Source organism: Ochotona princeps, chromosome 4 (assembly GCF_030435755.1).
Source record: "Ochotona princeps isolate mOchPri1 chromosome 4, mOchPri1.hap1, whole genome shotgun sequence".
In the NCBI taxonomy this organism is placed as follows: domain Eukaryota; kingdom Metazoa; phylum Chordata; class Mammalia; order Lagomorpha; family Ochotonidae; genus Ochotona; species Ochotona princeps.
This window is the reverse complement of record NC_080835.1, coordinates 26,324,286-26,350,741: the sequence shown is the minus strand read 5'-3', so window position 1 is coordinate 26,350,741 and position 26,456 is coordinate 26,324,286. Positions and strand designations below refer to the sequence as shown.

Genomic DNA, 26,456 nt, shown 5'->3' with positions numbered 1-26,456 from the left:
CAGGGGTCAGGAAGGGGGTGGAGACATGGAGGTGTTGTGGCAGGGTGTTTCTAGAAAACCAAACCAAACCCAGATAATTTGGCAAGCCCCATATCTACGAAGCTGATTATTCATTATCCTGAGAGAGAGAGAGATTTCTCATTTGCTGGTTAACTTTTTTTCTTTTAAAGATTTATTTATTTTTATTGCAAAGTCAGATATATATAGAGAGGAGGAGAGACAGAAATATCTTCAGTCTGATGATTCACTCCCCAAGTGACCACAATGCTGGTACTGAGCCAATCCAAAGCCAGGAGCCAGGAGCTCTTTCCGGGTCTCCCAAGTGCATGCAGGGGCCCAAGGACTTGGGCCATCCTCCTGTGCTTTTCTAGGTATCAACAGGGAGCTGGATTGGAAAAGGAACAGCCAGTATATCAACCAGCACCCATATGGGATATTGGCACTGCAGGAGACAGCTTGCATTGGCAGGCCACAGCACTGGCGCACAAATCTGTCTCAACTCATTTCACTGTTCCAACTCCAACCCTTGGTGCTATTGTCCTCAATTCCAGATGAAGAGACGGAGGTACATAGCGTTTGCCACATAACTTTTTGTCCAATGTCTCATGGGCTGGTTAGTATCGGAGGTAGCATCCAGGTGGGCAGGTATTCACTGGCTGGGAGCCACTCCCTCTCACCCCTACTGTCTTCTCAGCCTTAGGGGCAAGGCCACTTTCATGGCTGCAAACCTTCCACTTCTCTTTTTAGCAGGGGCTGGCTCTCACCAGAAGTTGTCTGTGTCAAAATTTAAGGCCAAGCCAGTCCAGGAAACCCAAAAGTCTTTCCTTCATCACTCATCTGAATGAACCCTCATGTTAGTCTGGGTTTGGGAGACCAGGCATGCCCATGACTTTAAGAAATTTTCTAAGAACCAGCGCTATTCTTGTTTCAGGGTGGGACACATATTTCCTCTTACACCTTTGCAGAAGAAGAAAAAAATTTTTTTTCTTATAATAACTAAGGCTAAGAAGGAGTTTTGTGGAATGGAGGCCTGGAAGAAGATAGAGCTGGCTTTAATACTCACCTTCTTGGGCCTGACACCATAGCCTAGTGGCCAAAGTCCTCGCCTTGCATGTGCCAGGATCCCACATGGGCACCAGTTCTAATCCTGGCAGCCCTGCTTCCTATCCAGCTCCCTGCTTGTGGCCTGGGAAAGCAGTCAAGGACAGCCCAAAGCCTTGGGACCCTGTACCTATGTGGGAGACCTGAAAAGAGACTCCTGGCTCCTGGCTTTGGATAGGCTCAGCTCCAGCTGTTGCGGCCACTTGGGGAGTGAACCATCGACGAAAGTTCTTCCTCTCTCTCTTTCCTCCTCTCTATATATCTGACTTTGCAATAAAAATAAATAAATCTTAAAAAAAAAAAAAACCTCATCAACTTGCATCACTTGGCTGTGCTATCTTGGACAAAGCATTGTGGCCCATACTACTGACCACTATCAGGCATTCTCATGCCATCCTGGCAATGACACTTGACCTGTTCACAACTGACAGAAGTTAACACTGAGACTTTATCAAAGGACTATGAGATGGCTCATGGAATTCTAGATTGAGTAGGTGCCGAGACCAGGGCTCCTTCAGAGTGCTAGGAAGCAAGGGGAGGGATTACTAGCCCCTCCCACCTGGCCCTGTAGGTGATTGGTCCTCCGTACGGCCAATTTTCAGCTCCTTCACCCACAAAGGTTAGAAAAGAGTTCATGTGGGGTGCCCTATTAGAGTGTTAGAGTGCCTGGGTTTGAGTTCTGGCCACTCTGCTCTCCAAAGCACACAGCTAGAAGGCAATAGGTAAGGGAATGGGCCAAGTTCTTGGCTTTCTGCACCTCCTTGGGCGACCTGGATTGAGTTCCAGGTTCCAGGCTTCGGCATAGCCCAGTCCTGGCTGTTGTGGCATTCAGGGAGTGAACCCATGGATGAGAGATCACTTTCCCTTTTCTTTCTACCTTTCAACAAAGTAAGGAAATTTAAAGCCTACTAACCAACCAAAACTTGTCCAGAGAAATAGCCAGTTAGCTGAAGAGAGAATCTGAACCCAGGTTACCTTGCAAAATCTGCATGCTTAAATGAACAGCCACCATCCTGAAATCCAGTATCTGCAAGCAGCAGTGCGTAGAATGGACTAAGGCAGGTATTGAGACTGTCTGCTTCTGGAAAGGCCTGATTGTGTTCTTTAAAGCTCACACTATTAGGTAATCTAATGTTTCAAAGAAGCCACAGTTGGCAGAGACCAATTTTTTCTAAGAAAAGCAGCAGGGTCCCACTTTATGTGGTTCACATAGAAGCCAGGGCAGGAGAGGCCAACCCCAGGAGCCGAGCGTGTGAATCCTGGGCTTGCCAACTTCAGCAATTCAGTTACTTTTCTTCAGCTCCTCTAATGCAAAATGAACTGGCAGGACATGTGTAAAATCCAGAGCTGAGAAGCCCATGGCAGCACGATGACCTCCAGCAACTCTGTCCGTTCCCAGCACACTCAGAATTCCCAAGACAGCGCTGGGAGGTTAGAGTTCAGGTCTGTCATAACAGAAACCTGGAGTAAGCAGTTGCTTGTTTGAGTTCCGACTGCTCTGCTTCCAACCCAGCTTCCTGCTGATGGGCCTGAGACGGCAGATAATGGGTGGCTCTTAGGGCTTCTGGCTTTGCACTGGCCCAGCCCCAGCTGTTGCTGATATTTGGAGAATGCATCTGCAAATGACACATCTGTCACTCCTTAAAAAAACAAAAACAAACAAACAAAACAAAAATCCCTGAGTGAGACTGACAGTGACAGCAAGAGAGAGAAACCAATGTGAGTTAGCAGGCGTGGAGCACCGACACAGCCGAGGACTCAGATGTGCAAAGCTGATTTCTTAAGATGCTCCATGTCCAAAATGTGTGATTTTTGTCAGGACACACAGTGCATGATGGGAAGTCATGGGGATGCCCATGAGATTACAACAAGAATAAACCCACAGCTTCAAGTCCAGTACCTCTGAGTTTAAGTTAGACCATGGGTCAGCACCTTTCAGGACACCTTTCAGAACACCATTGAGTTCTATTCACCTAGCCATTGTGTGCACCCTGTATCCCTAACTCACCCCCCCAAGAAGACCTGAGGGAGCTAGAACCATCCTGCACTGAACTCCCAGCGCAGTCCTGCAAAGCCATGGGAAGCCTGCGGGCTCTCCTCGCCTCTGGCCTTTGGGGCCAGGAACTGGGCTCTTAACAGTCAATGAGTCAGAGCAACATGGTGAAAAGAAATCTCACTTGAGGACATTCTTGTGACCCTGGCTGATTCCGAATCCCCACTCAGCAGCACCCAGACCCTGTGGTAGAGAGCTACCCTCTTCCCAAAGCATTCAGGCCAGTGGATACACAGCCCAGGCGAGAGAACCATTCCCAACTCTGGGCTTTTTGGGGTCTCACACAGAAATTCAAACCATTCATTTTCTGCTTAAGGGAGCCCAACTTAGTTCCAGGTTGTTAAACCTCCTATGGAATGACTGCACTCAGCCAGTCACGGCTGACATGGAAAAGATTCCTTGGGGAGGAGGATCTGGTGATGCTTGGGATGCCCGGCCTGGGTACTTGGACTCGCCTGCAAGAACATGTCCTACTTAATGAAAAAGGTGGAGCAGTGGACACAGGCTCTGTTGTAAAAGGAGAATACGGCAGCTCATTTGGTGCTGTAGCAGAAGGAGAACAGAACTAACTGGACAACTACCCCAAATAAACGATGACAACAACAAATCTCAGTGAACGGAGCCGATGGACATTGGGGGAGTGACATCACCCTCGGATCGGTGAAAATGGCAGCATTTCAGAACTATCCAAACCACCTGGACAGAACCCTCGCAATATGTACACACTGTGACTCTGGATTGATAATGAGGTGGCAGTTCCTCATCCCTGGGTTCTGGGAAAGTCATGAGTGGTTTCCCCCTTTGTCTCTCCCCTTCCCCAGGAACAAGAAGTAGCAGATTTGGAAGCAATGAGTTCATTCAATTTTTTCTAAACCTTGATCCTTCCCACCCTGATCAACCATGTAATCATTATTAAATATATATATATATATATCATAGTAAGAAATGATACATATATATGATATATATATATATATATATCATAGTAGGATATGAGATATATATATATATATTCTCTTGGGGAGAAAAGTCCTACTGAGAAAAAAAAAAAAGAGCCACACTAGTATTTTGTGCTGCAACTGAGAATTAAAGAGAATGGAAGGAAGGACAGTCCAGAGAGAGAGAGCACATGGCATGAAGGCAATGCAGGCTGTGACGATGCCTGTCCCGTGTTCGGTTCATGACACCAACATGTGTTAAAGTTCCTTGTCCGACAGCCCCTTCAGGCAGCACAGCTTAGCACACCAGAGGTGCTGTTACCCTTGTGACTCAATAACCACACAAAACCATTTGGTTCATTTTATTTTCAGCAAGGCAACATTGCCTTCATTTGTTCAAACATCATACATTTCAAAAAGTTAATCAAGAAATTCTCCCTTTATCTGCAAAGGCCAGGTTATGTTGCTGAATGCAGCCAAGACACCAGGAATACGAAGATCGTGAATAGTGACTGGATCTGGATAATGATGACAGTACCCATGGACAAGAGGAAAACACTGCTTTCCCGACAAGCATGCTACCGTTTTATAGGCTAGAGCCCCAGAGGATGCTTAACAGCGCTTCCCAACATGTTACAGTCTGTACAGAGTCGGCCAGCGGTCAGCAGGCTCATGGTAGGTGAGACACAAGCCTGCTGGTTTGTCACCAGTAACCGGAGGTCTCAAATTACAGTCCCCCAAGCCATTCTCACTGCACTCCTCCTGCTAATATTGCTACACACACACACACACACACACACACACGTGTAAGGCCTTCCTAGCAGAAACACTTAAACTACAAATATGCACACCAACCACTTAGGCTGTTCACTCCTTCACTGACATCCCGCTGTCCCAATCTAAAAAGGAGGGTGAAACAGATTTAACACACCGCTAAATTAGGCTCTCTATTTTTCTAGCAAAAGACAGGAAAGTTCTTCCCAAATTCAGAAACAAAGGAAAACTCCAATTTCAGCCCCTGGGACTTCTCTTAAGACAACCTTGGGCTTCCACCCCTGTCATCTGGAAGGCTCACTCGGCCCCCGCCCTGCCAGCCAGCTCCTGGGGGAGAATGCTCATTTCAATCACTCTGCACTGAGAATCTTGCTGCAAAAACAAAGAAATGTCCCACAGGTGGAACATTCAACATGCCAGTTTGGCAACACAGGAACCATGTTTACCATTGAAGAGAATCCACCCATGGCTTGCCCCCTTGAGCTTCTGCTGGTCAGGCAGTTAATTACATTCATGGACCAAAGTGGGGAATGCGTGGGGGCTGCGGAGAAGCTGCTCCAGCTGTGGCCGCAAAGCCAGCCCCACAAAGAGCAAAGTGGAAGCAGGTGCAAGGAGCATAAGTAGCACCAGCTCTGTTCTGAAACTTCTTCCCTCAAGCCGGCCTGCTCCACACCCAGGCACCGTCTCCAATGCCCCTCCAAGTTCATCTCTCTTTTGTCCAACTTGCTCAAGTTAATTTTATTCTTTCCCAACAGCAACCAGGTAGAGCAATTGCAGATTATGGCATACAGCAACAAGAAAATGGCGACTCTAAGAGCAGGGGGCAGTTTAGAAGCAGCCCTCCTGGTGTTGACTTAGACATAAAGGTGCCCGGTGGCTGTCAGCACCGGAGCCACCAGCAGCATGGTCAGCCCTGATAAGGTTGTCCCATCATTTTTGTTGTCACCGTTACACAGGTTCTTTTGGCAACACTCGTACTTCAGTGAGTTCTCCTGTAATCTCTCAGAAATGAATTCAAAATTGCAATCCTGGAGTCGCCAGCACCGTCTGTAGACTCGTGGTCCTGCAAGAGACAGACACACAGAGCAAGAAAGCATGTGGGTCAAGGTTTGCACCTGCCTTCGCATCCTCAGTTCCACTTCTTAGAACTTACACAAGGAAACAGAGCCCTCAAGGCAGGATCGTCCGCCCAGGTTCTGTTGTACGGAGGGACATAAGTAAATGCTGATTCACTTCAACGTGGACTTTTCCCTACAACCAAAATCATATCAAAGCCGGTCCGGGGTGTGTGTGTGTATGTGTGTGTGTGTGTGTGTGTGTAGGGGGGGGACAACAACAGACTTATACTATTGATGCACAGGGAGACCCAGAAGAAGCTCCTGGTTCCTGGCTTCGGATCAGCTCAGCTCTGGCCATTGCAGCTACTTGGGGAGTGAACCAGCAGACAGATCTGTCTCCCTCTTTCTGTAAAATCTGACTTTTTTTTTTTAGATTTATTTTTTTATTGGAAAGTTAGATATACAGAGAGAAGGAGAGACAGAGGAAGATCTTCTGTCCAATGGTTCATTTCCCCAAGTGCCACAATGGTCAGAGCTGAGCCAATCCAAAGCCAGGAGCCAGAAGCCTCTTCCAGATCTCCCACGCTGGTGCAGGGTCCCAAGGCTTCAGGCCATCCTTGATTGCTTTCCCAGGCCACAAGCAGGGAGCTGGATGGGAAACAGGGCTGCCAGGATTAGAACTGGTGCCCACATGGGATCCTAGCACTTGTAAGGAGAGAACTTTAGCCACTAGGCTACCACTCCGGGCCCAAAATCTGACTTACTAATAATAAATAAATAAATCTTACCAAAAAAAAAAAAAGGCTAGGTAGTTGTCCAAGATCCATCTAAAGAAAGTTTTAAATTTTTTTTAATATTTTTTATTTTGAATCTTGAATTATGTGGTACATTTTTGTATAGGCTGGGATTCCCCCCCAAACTCCCACCCCCCCATCAGATTTTTCCCATTTTGTTACAATAGTGTAGTCCTTCATAAGGAATCATGAAAGTTTTAAAATTTAATAAAGTCCAACTCATTTGTATTTTCTGTATTGTTTGGATCTTAGATAAATTACCTAGCCTTGTTTTGTTCTGAAGATCGCGGCTGAGGCAAGGCGAGGACTCTAGCCACTAGGCCATCATGCCAGGCCCCAAATTTAAAACTTTTGTATTTCAACGGACACTAATGAAAAAAATAAAAAGACAAATCATAGAATGTGGGAACATTTTCTGCAAGACAAGAATTTAGTATCCAGAGTGCACAAAACTGTTCCAACTCCACAATAAGCCAAGTTGCCCTCATTAAGAATGGCCAAAAGATCTTTATAGATACCTTTACAAAGAAGTTACATAAATGGGTAACAGCACATGAGCCATCTCTTCACACCTACTAGGATGGCTGAGGCCAAGAAAATGGAAAATAACAAGTGTTTCTCTCAGGAGGTGCCTTCCCCTTCCCCTGCCCTTCCCTGCTCTCCTGGTCCCTTCGCAAAGAAACTTTTTGTCTGCAACAGATTCCTGGCTTTTTATTTCTATACTTAGCTGAGGAAAGAACCCACTGGGCATTTCTGGTAACATCTGTGTGCCAACTGCATGCTCAATATCGGGGCCATACAGCTGCCAGCAGGTGTGCTCCTCACCCTGCAAGAGTTTTTTTTAAATCTTACACACTGTAAAGAAAAATAACAGGGATGCTTAGTTCCCTTCTTTAGACTCATAACTGACTTAGCTCATTCTGTTCATGACTTCGAGCAAAAGGCTTCTTAGCTTGAACTCCACATGTAACTGCCCCCCAGAGTGGGCAGTCATGGTCTATCTGCTCAAGTCCTAACTCCAGCAGATGCTTCTGATAGGGTTCCCGAGGCTTATACTGAATAGCAAAGTGTACTGCTTTATGGAGTACTAAGTACTGAAACCTGGGAAGCATTTTAAGTCCCTAGAGATTTAACCAGAGAAGCCTAATTCTCTTGGGGAGAATGGATTACAGTTCATTAACATTGTTGTCAGTGAATCATTTCTGAAGGTCCCATAGCATGCCAAGCACTTTCCTTGAATGATCCTACTTGAAGAGCAACCTCAGGATGGTGACCTTCTTCCCAAGCCAGCATCAGGATCACCCACACAAAAGGACGTTCTTACAGGTTCTCTCTGTTTGGCACACCCTCTCCACTCTTTCTAAAGACTCAGCTGGGGCCCGGCGGCATGGCCTAGCGATTAAAGTCCTCGCCTTGAAAGCCCCGGGATCCCATATGGGCGCCGGTTCTAGTCCCGGCAGCTCCACTTCCCATCCAGCTAGCTCCCTGCTTGTGGCCTGGGAAAGCAGTCAAGGATGGCCCAATGCATTGGGACACTGCACCCGTGTGGGAGACCAGGAAGAGATTCCAGGTTCCTGGCTTCGCATCGGCCCATTGAGGCTCACTTGGGGAGTGAATCATTGGACGGAAGATCTTCCTGTATATCTGACTTTGTAATAAAATTAATAAATCTTTAAAGAAAAAAAAAGACTCAGCTGGCATCTACCTAAAGCAACAGCCTCCAATTGTGCTAAGTACTCTTAACGGTGTTTCCCACTTGGACTGTTACTGCAGCAACAACCACTCAGCACTGCCATTGCGAGCTAGTCCAGGACTCTAAGTACATTTAATGTGGCTAAGAACCAGTGGTCCCCTAAGTGTGGCTGAAGCCCTGGGATTTATATCACTGAGAAGAGAAATGTTTAAGACTCACATAACCTATATATTTTTAAATATTTATTTTATTTTTATTGGAAAGGCAGATATACAGAGAGGAGGAGAGACAGAGAGGAAAATCTTCCATCTGTTGATTCACTGTCCAAGCAGCTGCAACGGCCAGAGCTGAGCCAATTCAAAGCCAGACCTCTTCCGGGTCTCTCATGTGGATACAGGGTCTCAAAGCTTTGGGCCATCCTCAACTGCTTTCCCAGGCCACAAGTAGGGAGCTGGATAGGAAGCAGGGCTGCCAGGATTAGAACTGGTGCCTACGAACACCAGGACAGGGGCAGGGGTGGCTGTACAGAAGGGCACCTGCCAGTAGGTGTGTGGACTGGATAGCAGGTTGGTTGGGTTGAGCTGGGCTTCAGTGCCCATTGACACGTGCGAGAGCTAAACAGGATGTGGGACAGACTTGACAAGCCCAGCAAGCCCAACGACCACATGAGCATAAGCTAATTGGTGTGACGGACGGTGTCGGACTCTGTACTAGCAAACTCGAGCAAGAATCAGGCCTGGGATCATCCCAGATGAAGTTCTTTGGGGATCCCTCCAACTGAACTGCTGATCTTAGAATCCAACTGCGAAGAGACTGTCAGTCAGTGGATTCTGAATAGGGTTCATTGCGATTCGAACTGAGAGATAGGCAGCAATCCAGAACTGATGAACTATCAAAACTGTACGAGCAGGACCCTCAGAGCGCGCCTCCCGTTGGGGATCTGGGATGGGTGGGAGGTTGGGTGGGGCTTTTCCCTTTGTTTTCTTCCCTGACCCCAGATACAGGGTACAATGATATTGATGTGGAAACAATGGTATTACCCACTTTCACCCTGTAGCCCTTGACACTTTGTTCCCTAATCAACTAAGTAAGATTATTAAAAAAATAATAATAATTTAAAAAAAAAAAAAGAACTGGTGCCCATGTGGGATCCCAGCACGTGCGAGGTGAAGAATTTAACCACTAGGCTATAGCACCAGGCCCGGCCTATTTTGTTTTTCAATCTATTCCTTAAGAGTGAACTGCCATCCAGAGCGGCCGAACTTCTTTGCACTCCTACCGCTGAGGAGTCTGAGTCTGTCATTCTACCTCCTCTCTGGCCACTGGTGTCATTGTGTTGTGAATTTTGGCCACTGTTTTTTGGACACTGTAGATGTGTCTCATTGTAGCTTTACAACATATAAGTTAACAAGTCAGGTCAGAAACTATAGGATTCCAGAGCTGGGAAAAAAAAATCTCAGGTCTGATTGACTTCCCTCCCCTCCCAGATCTCACTATCCATCACGCACATCAGCACATTACACAGGAGAAACACACAAAGATGGGAAGAACCAGCCAGGGGCAGGGCAGAGGGCTCTTGCCACAATCATTCCATTCCTCACCTTGTGCCTTGTTCTCTCGTTTGGAAGTGGGGGGTCTCAGACAAGCAGGTGGTCAATGTGACAAACCAGGCCTTCGGCATTTGCATAGGATTACTGGTGGCCAGATGCTTGCACAGTGAATGACTGTTCTGTGCAAGGGCAACAATGTGCATTCCCCATCAACAGTGTGTCAACAGGGTCCTGCAGGAAGACAGAGGGACGGGCCCCCAACAGCACAAGGGCTTTGCCCACAAACCTTCAAATGTTACCAGGAATTCAAGTCCAGATTCTCGGATACGCCTTATTTTGTACACAGCTTAATGCAATTTTGTCTTTATTGATGGAGGAATCTGTCTTTTCTGGGAAAAATCAACCTTTTGTTTTTTGTAGGTTTTTCTGAATTTGGGCATCTCCCAAGCCTTCTACAAGTTCATCTGCCGTGTGCCCCTGTCCTTGGTGTGGGCACCGGGAGAGTTTGTGGTGCATAGTACAGGAGAGAGTTTTCACCTGAGATAGGAAGTCTGGGGGGTTTCACTTGTACACTGAGCTTGCCCTGTGATTGTCACTCCTCGTCATCATCCTGACACACACTGATGCACCTCAGAACTACATCAAGGCAGCAGGGAGCGTGTTTTCACTTTCTCCCCTATCATTTCCTAAATTCTATTCTAACGTGGTTTACAGAGGTGCAGATTCCTCAGTCCTGCCAACATGGAAAATGAAGCTCTCCCCTCTGGCGTCCCCACTCATGGGCACCTTGCATCTTGGGACCCCGAGCCTTCGGACCTCCTGTCACTTCTCTCAGGATCATCTGTGCCTTTTTTTGGTCCTCCTGGGTGCTGTTTGTCCTGTGAGCTCAGCTAGAGTCCCCCTCAGGACCCTGGGTACCCTGCATGGATCCCATGCAGCAAGAGCCATAGGTTACCCGGGACAGCCAAACAGGCGTTTGTCCTAACTGACATCCATGACCTGTCTTCCCCTGCAGCCCCAGGCCCCCAGGCTCTGGCACACAGGAGGTGCTTAAAAGTGTGGGAGGGTGGTGGTGGTGCCCAGTTCAGATCCTGAGTGTGTTACCTGACCTCAGCTCAACATGCCTCCTCAAAGTTCAAGTGACAGTAAGCGGCAACTGAGAAACATTAAATTAGTGCCCAATAACCTAACTGGTCCTGAGGAATGACAGCTGTTGCTTGCTGGACACCAGTCCACTGAGCGCGAGAATGGCAGAGTCTTCTCCACACTTTCCTCAAGCCACTGAACTTGAGACACAGCAAAGGGGAGGGGTGCTTACCACTGGTGGAAGTGAGACACGAATCGAGGTTGGGTGCACAGTTGATGACTGTGGTACAATTAGGCAACGGGAATTCACAATGGTAACACTTCAGTGTGCAATCTAGAATCAAGAAGAAAGGCCATCAGGATCTGAGCAACCAAGCCCTGACCTGCTCCCTTGGCAGCAGAGCAGAACCCAGCATCTCCAAGACTCCAAGAAGTAGCCAGGTTCAGCAGCCCATGTGGAGCTTCCAGCCCCACACATACCTGGGCTGGTTAGAGATTGCCAAGCTTCCACTACTGTCCCAGCAATGTTTTCTGGACCTTGATGATACAGTTGTAAAGGGAATATCCACATTTCAAAATTCATTAATGGAGTAATGAAGACACTTCCTCTAACCTTCAATTGGAAAATGATTGCTTGATAATGTGTTGATGTATTCATTGAAAGGAAAACATCAAGACAATGGAGTAAGTGAAATCCATGAGAGCTTGCCCAGCAATGAACAAACAAAACAAACTTATTTCCACGAGGATTAATAATAATAATAATAATCAGTACCCAGTAGTAGTTGTTTGTGTGGAAAGACATTTTAAATAATGAAATAGAGCAAATCTCACATATCAGTATTAGAATATGGACACCTGCAGCTGATTTGACAGGGAGCATCCAGTTAGAACACCAATTAAGCAAAATTTTTATCCCCTGAAAAAAGAATTGTTGTTCTTAATAGTAGAATGTATATATTTGTGCTTAATTATTACATTGTGAAATTTTTTTAAAGATTTATTTTTCTTGAAAAGGCAGATTTACAGAGAGAAGGGAAAACAGAGAGAAAGATCTTTCGTCCACCAGGTCACTCCCCAAATGGCTGTAACGGCTGGAGCTGAGCCAAGCCAAAGCCAGGAGCCTCCTCTGGGTCTCCCACATGGGTGCAGGGGCCCAAGGACTTGAGCCGTCCTCTGCTGCTCCACCAGGCCAGCAGCAAGGAGCTGGATTAGAAGTGGAGCAGCCAGGACACAAACTGGCTCCTAGATGGAATTTTGGCACCACAAGGTGGAGGACCAGCCTGTTGAGTCACCGTGCTCGCTTCTACATTGTGAATTTTGTTGACTGAAAACTCACAGAAATTTGTTTTCTCTCATTATTAAATGAGAACCTACATTTTGTAGATATACAAATCCTTGATTTAAACCCAAGCTATTACTTAGCCCTCACAGATGATGTTCCGTGAGGGGTGGGAGTTGTGGTGCAGAGGGTTAAGCCACCACCCTGGCATCTCCAAGTGCCTGGGTTTGAGACCCACCTCCACTTGTAATCCTACTTAGCTTCCTGCTAATGTGCCCTTTAGGAGGCAGCAGATGATGGCTCCAGGCCCTTGGGGAGTTCCTGGCTTTGGCCTACCTCAGTTGCTGCGTGCATGTGGGGAGTGAGTCAGCGAAGCGAAGATTTCTCTCACTCCCATTCAATACATACAACTAAATAAATAAAACTGGAGCCCTCTGGGGTAAGGCATCATCATTGGACTGTCGTTGAGCCAGCAGCTGACTCCTCTGACCCCCGATGCATTAGTATTTTTGTAGCCTGTTTGTTAACTTCATGTTGATGAAAATTCACTACTTTCCCCTTGGTGTGGGCTGTGCTCACTGGTTCTGTATTTTAGGGGATGTGTCACGGAAGTGTAATGGGGACTGATACGTTCAGATATGGAGACAAAGTGTTGTACGTCTCTGTGCATACAGACCAAAGATGGACTCCCACTGCAAGAACTGAAAGTATCCTAACAGTAAGATGATGGACTCTCAGACATTGTCCATGCCTACATTGTCGGGAAACACTTCAATAACGGCATGGCAGCCTTATGATTGTTCATGCAGAACACCTATTATAAAACTAGAGGGGAAATCAATGGGGTGGGTGGGTGGGGAGGGACCTTAGGGAAGGGCACAGGTAACCCCAGAGCCTATGGAACTGTATCATGAAACAAAATAAAATATCTTTAAATGTGAAAAAAAAAAAGCTGCTGACTCCTTTAACCCCTAGAGGAAAAAAAGCAGCTGACTCCTTGAACCCCCGGGGCAGGGGCAGCTGCAGCCCAGCAGAAGTCATTAAGCAATCACAAGCAATAGCCTCCAGCTCCCTAACTGGGAAAACCACTACTGGGCCCCATCAAGTTCTTAGGACTCATCTTTGTCAGGTTTTGCTACCATTTTTCCTTTTTTCTAACAACAGTGGCGAGAAAAGCAGGAGTTGAAATTCATGCCTGTGATGGGGAAAGGCTGAGAAAGTGAGAGGTGGAGGGGGCCTTGGTGCGGGTGGAGCTCTGCTTTCCTGAGGTGCAGCCAGGAGGCTGCGCTGCACTTGGCAGCGGCTGCCTGTGTGGAAGACATTTCCAAAGACGAGACATGAAATACATGAAATCTCACTCAAGAACACGGTAGCTAAAGCAGGCACAGGTCTGGGGAGTCCAAGGGCTGGCCTCTGGCTCTAAGGCCACGGCCTGGGCTTTTCGCCTGGTAAACAGGGCTCCGCACAAGTCCCACAGCAAGCAGGTGCACACGTCCTGAACATGGGCAATGGTTAAGCTCTCTCTAGCATCTTCAGGAAGCCCCTCCCACAGGGGGGAATGCTGTTGGAAGACAGGCCTTGCTCAGTACAGCTAGTCTCTGGCCTCTGCAACATGCACCAATCCTGCAGATTCTTTATTGTTCACTGTCCTGCTACTTCCTTTCTCACTGCTCCCTATTGTCCTCAGGCATACACCCAAACAAACAAATTAACAAACTACAATAGTGACCCTCGGAGGCCGAGTACTCTGAGGTCACCCACCCCCAACCGGAGCTTCCGCAGGGGATGGAAGAAGTCCAAACACTACCGTGCAGAAACCAACGTCATCGGAAAGACAACCAGAAGCCCTGAGCGGTCCGCAGAAACAGAAGAACAATAAATGTCCTTCGGGACCAGGGAGGAGAGCTTTCTCTGGTCCGAGCCTGGCTCCACCTCTGGACCCCCGCCCTCCCTCGCAGTGACCATCGGGATCGCTCCGAAAACCCCTCTCAACAAACAAACAATCATACAAACTAAAAAAAAACCTAAAATAAATAGACAAACAACAGAAAGTAGAGCTTGTAATCTGACAGGAAAGAACTGGCGTGGATTGGCTCATGCCTCGCTGGGGGGGACACAAAGATTAGTCACTCCTCACCATGGTGTTGGGGATTTTCCCGCACACCCCCCCCCAAAAAAAATGTTCTGCACCTTAAATGTCGACAAATATCTTGTTAGAGTTACAAGCCAGTCTGGATTATCCCAAAATCTGCCAAGACCAGCAAAATTATACTTCAACACAACAAATGGCTAAATGCTAAAATGAAATGAACGCAAGACAGCTGAATGGTACCTTATAGACATTTTAAGGTATATAGCAGCCAGTCCTGTATATAAACTAAAATTGAAATGTCAATGGGCTAATCATAGGTTGTGGTTAGGACTTGCTTTTTTTTTTTTTTTAACATACTGGTTACTCAAAACCATGTCAATTCCATAATATTGCAAATAGCTGTTGATGTTATATTGGGACTCTTAATTGACTGTGATGATATTCGACCAGCTCTAACTTCGGACCAGAAATGGTCTCCCCAAGAAACTGTTCAACTCATCTGGACAATAAGTAGCTGGACTCTATGCTTGGTATATGTTTGCAAGGAAAGAATCTTGATTGAATTTGAACTGTAATACTGCATCAAAGTGGAGGACTCCACCAGGGGGAGGGGAGGGGGGGTGGGGAGAGTCCCAGGACCTATGAAACTGTCACATAATGCAAAATAATTAATATATATATATATAAAATAGTGACCAAGAAGTTGTACTGACCCCACAAGGGCAGAAAATCCCATGGCTGAGCCTCAGGGTGGCTTCCTCCAGGAACCAAGGGAAGGGGAGCCCAGGAGATGGCCAGGAGTCAGTGAAAACCAGGCACCCTGGGACCAGACTGCCTGGGGCCGTATTTGGGGATCTCACTTCTCAGGAACTAATCAACTTCTTTGGGCCTCAATCCTGTCACCTGCTGGGTTGCTCAGTATTAGTGACTGGCACACAGTACTATGAGCCTCAGCTGCAACTGGCCGTCACCGTGGCTGCCGTCACCACTGTCGCACAGCACAGGGGAAGCCTCAGAGCTGAAGGGGCTAAGTGAGCAGGCTTGTGTGGGCCTGGACAGCACCTTAAGGACGGCAGCCACTGGTACCCCCTTGAGCAGTACATGGCGAGAAGGGTGACCTTTAACCTGCTCACTGTCCTATGTCCTCGGCATAAAGCGGCCCTCTTCCCCCAAATCAGGGTAAGACCCCAAAGTAGGAAGGAGCTGTGACATGACCTTGGGCTTGTAACAGCGGAGGGCAAAAGAGCCAAAGTTGGGTCCACTAGAGTGATGGGGTGGCAGAAGTGGGCTTGGTGTTCCTGAGGTCACTCTGGCCTGAGGCGGTCCATGTGCCCTTGGGTCACAGTCTAGGGCCTCAAGGCGACTCACCTGAACTGTAGAAGACGGCCAGCAGGAACAGGAACCTGAACAGGACAAGCGGAGCTCTGCTAGTCATTGTGAATATCCACAGACCCTGGAGGAAGGACAAGACAGGCTGTCATGAGGTGATGAGCAAGGGCTGCCGGCTTGGAAGCTGACAGCTGCAAGGCTAAGGTAGTTCCAGGAAGTGTCAAGATGGAGTCAGCTGACAGAGATCACAGGCAACCCACAGTGTTAGTTATTTAAAAAGATTGAGAGTTCTAGTTCATACGATATTACGATATTATTACGCTATTATTACGCGCAGCTAATTCCCACAACCTGGTTCTTTACCGTGAGCTGAAACACACCATTACACGCAGCTAATTCCCACAACCTGGTTCTTTACCGTGAGCTGAAACACCAGACGCAACGAGGTATCTTAGGAGGTTTATTTCAACGGGGCAGGAACGGGTAGAGGTGGTGAAAACCAGGAGAAAAAGGGGAGAGCAAAGAAAAGCAAGAGAGAGAAGAGGGAGAGAGAGAAGAGAGGGAGAAGAGCGGGGTAAGAGGGGGAGGGATAAGAGCCGGGATAAGAGAGTGAGCCGCACCTGGGGGAGCCTTTTTGTCAGCCAGGTATAGGGGGTGGGGATTGGGAGGGATTGAGGGCAGGCCCCCAGGGGATTGGCGCCTGCAGGTGAATGCCTAGGGATGATTGACAAGTGGGTGGAGTTGGGGAGGGGGCTGGAAGATTGGGAGGTGGGATTCAGGTGGAAAGCCAGGTTACATCCGATTGGTGGATAGCTAGGCCGGCGCGAGCTTCATGAGCTGTGAGGAAGAAGGAATGGCGCCGGGTCCAGGGAAGGCTATTGGAATAACTCCTTACACACAGGCCAGCCATCTGTGCTGCTATGGGGGTGTTGTGCCCCCAGAACACCCCCAGAGATCCCCAGAAAATCATCAGGAGTCTGAAGTAGATGCAAGCACAAAAGGACAGTTTATTCAGAATTGCATAGGCTCCTAGCCACGACCCCAGCCCAGCAGGGCTGGGGGAGGGGTGGCAGCAGCCAAAGCTGCCGCAGAAGGACCAGAAGAAATAAAGGGGTGAGGTTAAACAGCACAGGGTTTTTAATACATTCCAGGCCAATTCCTCACAATTATTGGTCAGTTTAACTGTTAACTCTTTTTTTAAAGATTTATTTATTTTATTACAAAGTCAGATATACAGAGAGGAGGAGAGACAGAGAGGAAGATCTTCCGTCCGATGATTCCCTCTCCAAGTGAGCCACAACGGGCCGGTGCGCGCGGATCCGAAGCTGGGAACCTGGAACCTCCTCCGGGTCTCCTACTCAGGTGCAGTGTCCCAATGCATTGGGCCGTCCTCGACTGCTTTCCCAGTTCACAAGCAGGGAGCTGGATGGGAAGTGGAGCTGCCGGGATTAGAACAGGCGCCCATATGGGATCCCGGGGCATTCAAGGCGAGGACTTTAGCCGCCAGGCCACGCCGCCGGGCCCAGTTTAACTGTTAACTTTTAAAAAGAGCAAGTTGGCAGGCTTCTATTGGTGGGTTTGAAGCAAGCAACTTTCAAATAGTACAAACTGGTGAGCTATAGGGCAGTGAGCAATTCTTACCTAACAAGCACACCGGGGGTCTCCTTCCTGAGGAGTGCTCTGCCCACATGACCTGCCGGGTGTCACGTAGACTGTCAGGAGTTCACACAGCTCCTCAGCCAAGCAAGTAAACACACTTAGATTCTTCAGGTTCCAACTACAGGGCGTAGAAGCTCATTGAGCCCGGAGCCTGGAAGGGCCCGCCCCTGCCCAGGCTGTCACCTACAGCCCCTAAGGACCCCTGAATGAACTGTCCTGACAGGTGTCAGTGTTCATGACTGTGCAGTGGCAGAAATAGCAGCATCAGCGGGAACAGCACTATGGTTCCCGTAAGACTTGTTTAGCCCAACAGGAACCCTTGTGAATACAAAGAGCATCTGTCATTCCCACTCAGCTGGCACCCAGCTGAGCGGCTGGCCGAGTAGGAGGCCCTTCTTGGGTCAGCCACTAAGTAGTTTTGTGAAGGGGTGCAACCCTCCCGATTAACTAGCACCTGCTTGCCAAGTAAATCAACAGCACGGTTCTGCGCCCCGCCTCCTGTGCCTTGTCTACCTCCGCACCATTCAAGTTCACTCAAGATGTGAAAACGGCTCTGGAGGTTCCTAGCCCCCCTCATTCCTGCCTTTCAAGTTAGTTGACAGTGGCTCCACTCTGCTTCCTACTGTGCTACTTTAGGTTAATGAACTACAGGAAAACTCTGGCAGCTCCCTTCTGGAATTCCACCACTTTGTTAATGGAATGTATGGAAACTTTGAACTGCATGGCTTTCAAGTTGATTGGAGGATGAGAGCTTAAAAACCACTGACTTTGGCAGCCTGGTGCAGTGGCTCCTGGAGTGTAGTGGGAGCTGATGTCACCAAGCTTGGCCAATAAAGACTCCTCCTAACATCCTACGCTTGTGTCTGGTGTGATCTCTCTCACACTCTGCAACAGAATGGCCCTGATGGGTGATTGGGGGGCCATGCCAGCACACAGCAGCATGACCGGTGGGGAAAGCTCAGGACACTCACAGCTCTCCCTCCCACCCTTGTCATTCTTTTTTGAGGAAGTGGGGGAGTGATTCTAGCTAACCTGATGGCAAGTGCTCACTTTCACAATGCCTCCTAGCTAGTTTAGCAGCTTGGATGAGGTGGTAATGTGTGAGGAGTCAGACTGGGAAAAGCAGGCAGCTGCCAGAAAAGCCTTGTGGGTTTTTTTCTCAGCTTAGTCTAGAAATAAAAAGCTGGGAATCTGTTGCAGACAGAAAAGTTTCTTTGCGAAGGGACCAGGTGAGCAGGGAAGGGAGAGGGAAGGGGAAGCACCTTCACAAAGAAAGCCAGGAGGTGGGGTGTCTCTTGAAAGGGGAGGAAGAGAGAGACACCAAAGAGGTCTTTGGGAAGGTCTTGGGATTTTAAGCATTCCCTGACCCCTCCTTGTTGCGTGGGGACCTACAGGTAAGATGTTCCCCATTGGCGGTCTCTTAATCAGTTAGGAAATGGGTGGACAATGCTGGTGCTGCCCACCTGAAGGTGTGGCCAAGACCTCAGCAGGCCTGGATGGTCTCAGTGTAACATCTTAAGCCTCCTCCTGGGACTGTTTCACAAACCAGCTGCTCCATTTCTTATCCAGGTTCCCTGCTTATGGCCCAGGAAAGCAGAAAATGGCCCAAGTCCTTGGGCCCCTGCATCCACATGGAGACCCAGAAGAAGCTCCTGGCTCCCAGTTTTGGACTGGCCTAACTCTGGTCATTGAGGCCATTTTTGGAGAGCAAACCAGTGGATGGAAGATCTTTCTCTCTGTGCCTCCCTTCTCTATATAACTCTTTCAAGTAAAAATAAATAAATCTTAAAAAATAAAGTGCCCCCCCCCCGCTGTCCCCGACATCTGCAACTCTCCTGAGCTTCTCCTGAAATAAGGAGATGGGAGCTCTCATGACCCAAGGTGCCCCACCAGCAAGGAAGGACGTCAGGCGACCAGAGCTCCTGGGGTGTCAGCCACAGCTGTTGCCAGTTCCCTGAGGTCCTCTGCAGCTGGCTGATGAAGAGGCAAGGAGACTGACAAGAAGAAAAAGTCCAAGACTGGCTTCTGAAACTCAGCTGCTAAACGATCCGCCCCTGGGGAAAGCGGCCGCCCTCCACACATTAGAAACCCAGTCTCACTGGGCCGTTCCTCCTGAGTAGGCCCCAGTAGCTTCTCTCTGGCATCTGTAGAACCTCTAGCCTGCTCCTGCCCATCCCCACTCACGCTGGCCAGCCAGGGAGCTCTAGCAGCCCTCTACTTGGTTTCCCACACTCACTCTGGGGTTTCTGGGTAGACAGGATACCATGCAGCCTCAAGGATGCAGTGGAGGGCTTGAGTCTGTAAGAGCCCAAGGGAAGAAGGTGCTGAGAGCCCCAGGCAGGAAGAGCAGCTCTTTCCATAAGTTGAAAAGGGCTATTGCTCCAAGAAACTTCCCTTGGAATGTCTATGATGTCCGTAACACTGATATTGCACACACAGGGTCCTGACGCAGAACTACTCGGGGACAAAGTGCATCAGAAGAACTGGCCTGCTACGCAAGCGAGGCCAGCCCTGTGAGCAGCCCTTCAGGTCCGGCACAGTAGCTTCTGAACAGCTCTTGAATTGTTCTGCTTCTGCCATGCATTGCTACATCCCCTCTGACCTCCAGCACCTAGCAAACCTGCAGAGGGACACGTGCATATTTCCCAGCCCAATCTGCACTTGAAAAGCAGCAGCCAGAAGGAGGAAGCACTTGGGTAAGGCAGGTCCGGGCAGGGATGGGGTGTGGGTGTGAAGGATGAGGAGCCCAGATAAGCACTGGGGGTTGGTTGAGTAGGAGAGATAGCGGGTTCCTTGCCCAAGGTGGCCTGCGGCTACACTCTGGGTGGAATAGGGAGTGTCTGGTGTCAGCTTCAGGGTGGAAGACTGACTTGGCGCTGCTGGGGCTGGTTGCACGCTAGGGCTGCAGGGGAGCAGGAAGGCACCGAGGCAGGAGGCGGCTGCTGGGAGCACAAGACTGGGGCTTTGTTGATCACTCCCCAAATCTGAAAACACAAGGTTTTTGTTGCGCCTGGGGAAGAGGGAGGCTGAATGGGAAACAGCAGACTCTTAAGGCTATTTTAGAGATCTCTCCAAATGTTGCCAATAACTGATGCTCACGAAGCAGGATTATTTATGATTTTCCCCGCTTATGATCCTTTATTCTTTTACCACTTTTCCCCCAAATATTATTTAACAAACTCAATATTACTTTTTTGTTATTTTCTTTTTTTTAAGATTTACTTTATTTTTATTGCAAAGTCAGATATACAGAGAGGAGGAGAGACAGAGAAGATCTCCCGTCTGATAATTAACTCACCAAGCAGATGCATCAGGCAGAGCTGAGCCAATCAGAAGCCAGAAGCCCAGAGCCACTTTCCGGTCTCCCACTCAGGTGCAGGGTCCCAAAGCCTTGGGTCATCTTCGATTGCTTTCCCAGGCCACAAGCAGGGAGCTGGATGGGGAGTGCAGCTACTGAGATTAGAACCGGTGCCCATATGGGATCCCAGCGTGTGCAAGGCGAGGACTTTAGCTGCTAGGCTACCTACCGTGCCTGGCCCAGTATTACTCTTACAATCAGAAATATAAGGCAAATCAACACATTGCTAACGTTTCCTCTTGTCACATATCACTGATCTTTCAGTAAGTCATTTTCAGAAATCCAAAATTAGGACTCAACCTGATGGCTTGAAACTTGTCCCTAGACTAAAACATACTCCTCTGTCAAGAATGATGTCCACAGCTGAACGTGAACAGGATGGGGCTGAAACAAAAGACACACTCAAAAGCCATCAGGACTCATTAATACACTGGGTTTGTGGGGCTGGCATTGTCACACAGTGGGTTAAGCTGCTGCCTGTGATGCTGGAACCCCACGTGAGCATCGGTTCAGATCCCAGCGGCCCTGATCCAACTCTCTGCTGATGCACCTGGGAAAACCGCAGGCCCACTTGGATGGAGTTCCAGATTTCTGGCTTTGACCTATCTCTCTGTAACTCTGCCTTTTAGATAAAAACGCAAGTCTTGAAATACACACAGCATCGTCATTTAAAAAAAGAAGAAACGGTAGGCTCGTTCCTGAGGACTGCTCCAACACACTGCTGCTGTGCAGATTTCCAGTTTCCTCCAAAGAACACAGTACTGTTAGTCACCAGGAAGGCGGCAGTGACAAGCCAGTCTCCTTGGAGGGTGGACTGCATTAATTACTCAGAACAGCCAGAAGCCACTCAGAGTAAGAGGAGAGAGCTTGCCGGAAAGTGCCATCTGGGCTTACAAAAAACTCAGCCAGGCTTTTGTAAAAAGAATAGGTTTTTCTGAATGTCTCCTAAATTGACTCAAAAGTGCAGTAGCCTAGTGGCCAAAGTCCTTGCCTTGCACACTGCCGGGATCCCATATGGGCGCCAGTTCTAATCCCGACTGCTTCACTTTCCATCCAGCTCCCTGCCTGTGGCCTGACAAAGCAGCCGAGGATGGCCCAAAGCCTTGGGACCCTGCATCTGCATGGGAGAGCTGGAGGAAGAAGTTCCTGTCTTCGGATTGGCTCAGCTTCGGCCACTGCGGCCACTTGGGGAGTGAAACAGCAGATGGAGAATCTTTCTGTAGATCTGATTTCTCAAGAAAAATAGATAAATCTTTTTAATAAATGAATACTTTAATGAAGTCCCTGGGGATTCCCACTTCCTATAATGGAGTGCTGGTACAGTTCCCAGCTACCCGGTTCCTAATCCAGCTTCCTGGTAATGCACTTAGGAGGCTAAGATGACGGCTCAAGAACCCAGGGCGGGGAGCTAGGTCCCTAGCTTCAGCCTGGTCCGGCCGCAGCTCCTGCAGACATTGGGGACATGAACCAATGGATGGAAGATCTTCCCTCTGCTAACCCATCATTCTGCCTTTTAAAACAAACAAGCAAATAAGTAAATACACTCCTTTTAAAGAGTCTCTAAATAGGCCTTTCATACAGGAATAAGTAAATAGTCAAGGTTATCCACACATTATTTCAAATAACAAAAACGCAGCACCCAGTTTAGAGGAACTGCCACTTCCTTATTTCAGGATGGATTCAGGGAGGTAGGGGTGGGAAGGGGAGACTTCTCACACCTGCTACTTACACCAAACTTCCCTGAGTCTTCATTTCCTTATTGGCCTATGGGAGGGTTTGAGACATTTCCATATCAAGTTGCTAGAATCTGTCTCCATTCCTTGTATAGCAGGTTCAGGCTCTACCTCTGACCTCCCAGTCATTTCTACCACAACCTGGACCAGCAGGTGGCAGACACAATGACTACTGAATCACTGCGATTCAGCTCTCATGATCCTTTCATTCCTGGGGCCTGGACATCAACGTAGCCTGGGGAAGCAACTCCAAGAGGCTTAAAGGCACTATTGGCTCACACACACACACACACACACACACACACACACACACACACACCGTGGTAACAATTCAAAGGTTCTGGTGCTGGCCTGAGACTTGCATGCCTAGCATTCTCAGCATGCGCTGGGAACCACTGCCTTGGTCAGCGACATGGCCCAATGGCGACACTACCTTACGAAGGGTTGCAAGTATCTCTTCCAAAGGGTTGTAAAAGAAGCTGTTGGTTCTGATTAAATAGTCAGGAGCCACTTCTATTTTTAACAGCCCATGTGATGACATCACTGGGTGCACTCCCTCAGGGACGTCCTAGTTCCCGTTTGCCTCCATGTAGGGGGCAACTAGCGTGGGACAGCTGCTGGGCAAGGTGATCTTGCCACAGCAAGGGTAAGTAATACAACCATGCAATCAAGTACAGCTCACCTCTGCCTCCTGCTGTAAGGAGGATTGAGAAGGACAACTGTGGAAGGCAGAACAGGGCCATGCCTTCATCCTACCTCCGAGTGCCTGGGTTCCCAGCTCTGCTCTGAGTTCTACTTCCTATTGATGGTATACGATGGAAGACAGTGGTAGAAAGCCAAGTACCGGGGGCCCTGCCACTCCCGTGGGAGACACGGACAGGGTTTCTGACCTGTCACAGGCAGCTGAGGGGAGAACCAGTGGATTGGGTGGTGGGCATGGGCGTGCTTCCTGCTTCTCAAATAAATGGTAGTAACAATTTCAAGGTACTAATGTAAATCCTACCGCAGCCTCAGATCTGAATAGGCCTAACAGCCCTTAAATCCAGTTCTGTGAGCTGAGCTATGAAGCCCTGTGCAGGTGGACTGCTTGTGAATCCAGCTTCTGAAATACAACAAGCTGCAGAGGCAAGCAGAGCAGACTGTGCACCGACAGTGTGTGCACGAGGGGTGCAGCTGCCTGACACCATGGTTCCTCCTCCTGGCAGCCCAGGGCTGAGGAACTGCAAGGCCTGATACATCCTCAAAAATAAGACCTCAGGAGTAGGTGTTTGGCCTGTGGTTAAGGGGCTGCCTGGGACTCCTCCAGCCCATGTGCCTGGGCCTGAGTTGCAGCTTCCTCCAGCCTGCTGACACGCACCCTGGGGGGCAGTGGGTGACGGCTCTAGTAGTAGGGTCCCTGGCTCTTGCTTAGGAAGTATGGACTGAATTACAGGCTCCTGAATCCAGGACTGTTAGGAGCTCAGTCTGACGCATGAAGCAGCAAGACACCAGCTCTTCATCTCTCTGCCTTTAAAAAACAAAACGCAAATGTCAAAGCCGCAACATGCTGATTTTCAAAACCATGAGTGGGAGGCCCCTGGGGAGGAAATTACCTGTCCCAAGGCAACAGCAGAGTCTTGAAGCCATACTGCCCGAATATTGATTCTATTCATCAGGGACTGGCAACACGCAAGTGGCTTAACGTCACCTAGTGCTGGCAGTGTTGGGACCCTGGAGCTTGGAAGTCCGTGTCACCTGGACACACACAATGCCTGCTGCAGCCCAGGATTAAGGCTGCCCAAACCAAGGTCAGGCCATTCAAAGTGCTCATTGCATCAGAAGGCAGGGACAGCAAACCATCACAATGGAAGGGCCCCTCCCTTGGACCGGCGCCCAAAACAGCCAGCTACCTGCCACTTAACAGAATGCCATGTCCTCTCTATCAAAGCTGAGCAGCTGGTCGCCTTCCAGGGTGACAAGCCAGGCTGCAAGCTTCAGGAATGTTTGGTTTGCATCAGGTCAGAGGTCACCTCCCCTTTCCCTTACTGAAATCATTCCCAGGCTGCAAACTGCCCCATTTCAGCAAGTGCTGCTTTCCCGCATACCAACATTTGGAGGTCTATGTGGGACTAAGCCTCCAGCCCTAGGCTCCAGCACACACACACACACCTTCCCCTTTGACAACAAATCATCTCCCTACTCCGGAAGTCACAGAGTTATGGGAGGGGCCTCCTTCCCATCTCCAGGCTGGCCTCCGTTGTGACAGCTTTGCAGGAACTGGGAGGCCGTGCTCAACCAGGCAAGACCTTATCCCTGGATCTCCCTTCCGGCAGGCTACCTCCTCCATTACAGAAAACAAGCTGGTTCCCAAGGCTAACCAATCAAAACAACAAAACAAGGTCAGCAGCTGCCCATGCACCTCTCAACCCTCAGTCCTTAAGAGAGGAGCGTCCAGTCTCCTGGTTCTGTTATGCACTCCACTGCTTTCTTTTACCATCCCCATTGGCAACAAGCCCTCGAACAAGTTTTAGCGGTGTGGTGTGACCGGCCTGCCTGGCTCTCACTGCAGTAGCATGAGTAATATGCCCCCAGCGCAGAACCTGAAACCTGCCGATCACAGGGTGCCTGGAATAGTAACAGTCACTACCCTGTGCGCCTTTACCTCGGGCGGGTGCCAAGCCCAAACCTCCAGCGATTTCAGGGAGTCCTTCCATTTACCCTACAAAAACGAGCTGGGGGGCCACTTGAGAGAGGGCATCCCGTAAAGGCATGCCTAGTTGGCTCCTCTTCCGGTCCAATGCACCCCGGGAAGTAGCAGCAGGTGCTCGTGCAAGTACTTGGGCCCCTGCAGCACAATCGTGGGAGACCCAGGTGGAACTCCAGGCTCCTGGCTCCCCCCGGCCCAGCCCTGGCTCTTGTGGCGGTGGAGGAAGGGCGAACTAGTAGATGATAAAGAAAAATTCTCCCTTCCTCTCAAGTTAAAAATAATAATAAATTTTATTTAAAAACAAGAAAGCACATGACGAACATGCGGCAACAAGTGAAGCACTTGTGCCATCATGAAACCACAGCCTGGTGTTTTGGCTAAAAGGCGACTGACCGACCGGGAGCTAGCAAGCAGGGCGCGGCCCGAGCCAGCCCACGAAACCCGGGACAGCCGCCTAGCAAAGGTCCCAGCGCACTTCCAGGCAGCAGGGGGCCAAGTTAACCCTTTTGCACCTGGCGCGGCTTCTCCGAGCTGCGGCCGAGGTGGAGGCGCGCGCAACCCCTGAGCGTGCGGAAACCACCACACCCTCCCCAGGTGATGAAAGTCACCGCGGAGCAGACAGAGGGTGCTTCGGCTGAGATGGCCGCTCTCCGCTGAAGCACCAAGGCCTCGGGAGCCGGGGCGGCGTGAGGGCGCGCGCAGGAGCGGACAGAGGAGCGCTCGCAGCCCCGCAGCCCCGCAGCCCCGCAGCCCCGCAGGCCGGCGGGCTCACAGCCGCCGGGAGCAGCACGCGCGGCTGCAACGTGCAGCGGGCCAGCCTTACCTGCCGGCGCCGGGGTCCCACGTCTCTCCTCGGCGTGCAGCCTCCGGGGGGGTCTCCGGCGTCTCGCCGCTGCGGCTCCGCCTCCTCCCGGCGCGGGCCACTCCTCCAGCGGCGTCCGGCTCGATCCCGGGCTCCGAGCCAGGTCGGCGGAGGGAGTCAACCCGGCGGGGCCGCCGGCGCCGGATCCACCCAGACCCCCCCACCTCAGGCTCCGGGCCGAGAACACCTTAAGACTCCCGGGAACGGAAAGTTCCTGGCGCCCTGCAAATAAGGAACTACCCTTTCCTGGCCTGGTTCCCCTTCAGCCCCAGTTACCAGTGACTGATTTGGAAAAATTCAACTGTGAGTTTGGGAAAGCTTATGCGACCTCCAGGACCACAGCCACTCCCCGCAAGTGGGTCGGCAGCTGAGCCATTGCTGAGCTCCAGCTAGGTTCCCCGCAGATGG

General features: G+C 49.6%; 1 protein-coding gene across 2 annotated transcripts; it reads right to left on the bottom strand.

Moving 5' to 3' along the window:
* Positions 1–5,589: 5,589 nt before the first annotated feature.
* Positions 5,590–26,098, bottom strand: CD59 (CD59 molecule (CD59 blood group)). 2 transcript variants are annotated; one of them, XM_058663192.1, is made up of 4 exons: positions 26,010–26,098; positions 15,790–15,874; positions 11,280–11,381; positions 5,590–5,929 (listed from the first exon to the last, which is right to left on the bottom strand). In XM_058663192.1, the coding sequence occupies exons 2-4, from the start codon at positions 15,854–15,856 to the stop codon at positions 5,721–5,723; spliced, it is 378 nt and encodes a 125-aa protein (XP_058519175.1). In that variant the 5' UTR covers positions 15,857–15,874; positions 26,010–26,098; the 3' UTR covers positions 5,590–5,720. The 2 variants fall into 2 exon arrangements, with proteins under 2 accessions (XP_058519175.1, XP_058519174.1); XM_058663191.1 differs by lacking the exon at positions 26,010–26,098 and adding an exon at positions 24,093–24,316.
* Between the last annotated feature and the right edge of the window lie 358 nt (positions 26,099–26,456).

Bases quoted from the DNA above. Each gene is read 5' to 3' on its own strand.
- CD59 (XM_058663191.1), bottom strand. From the start codon at position 24,152: ATGAATAGAATCAATATTCGGGCAGTATGGCTTCAAGACTCTGCTGTT. The intron at 15,875-24,092 runs GTAATTTCCTCC...TCCTTCCTCCAG, and splicing joins CTGCTGTTGCCTTGGGACAG to GGTCTGTGGATATTCACAAT. The intron at 5,930-11,279 runs GTAAGCACCCCT...TGTCTCTTGCAG, and splicing joins GTGTCTCACTTCCACCAGTG to GACCACGAGTCTACAGACGG.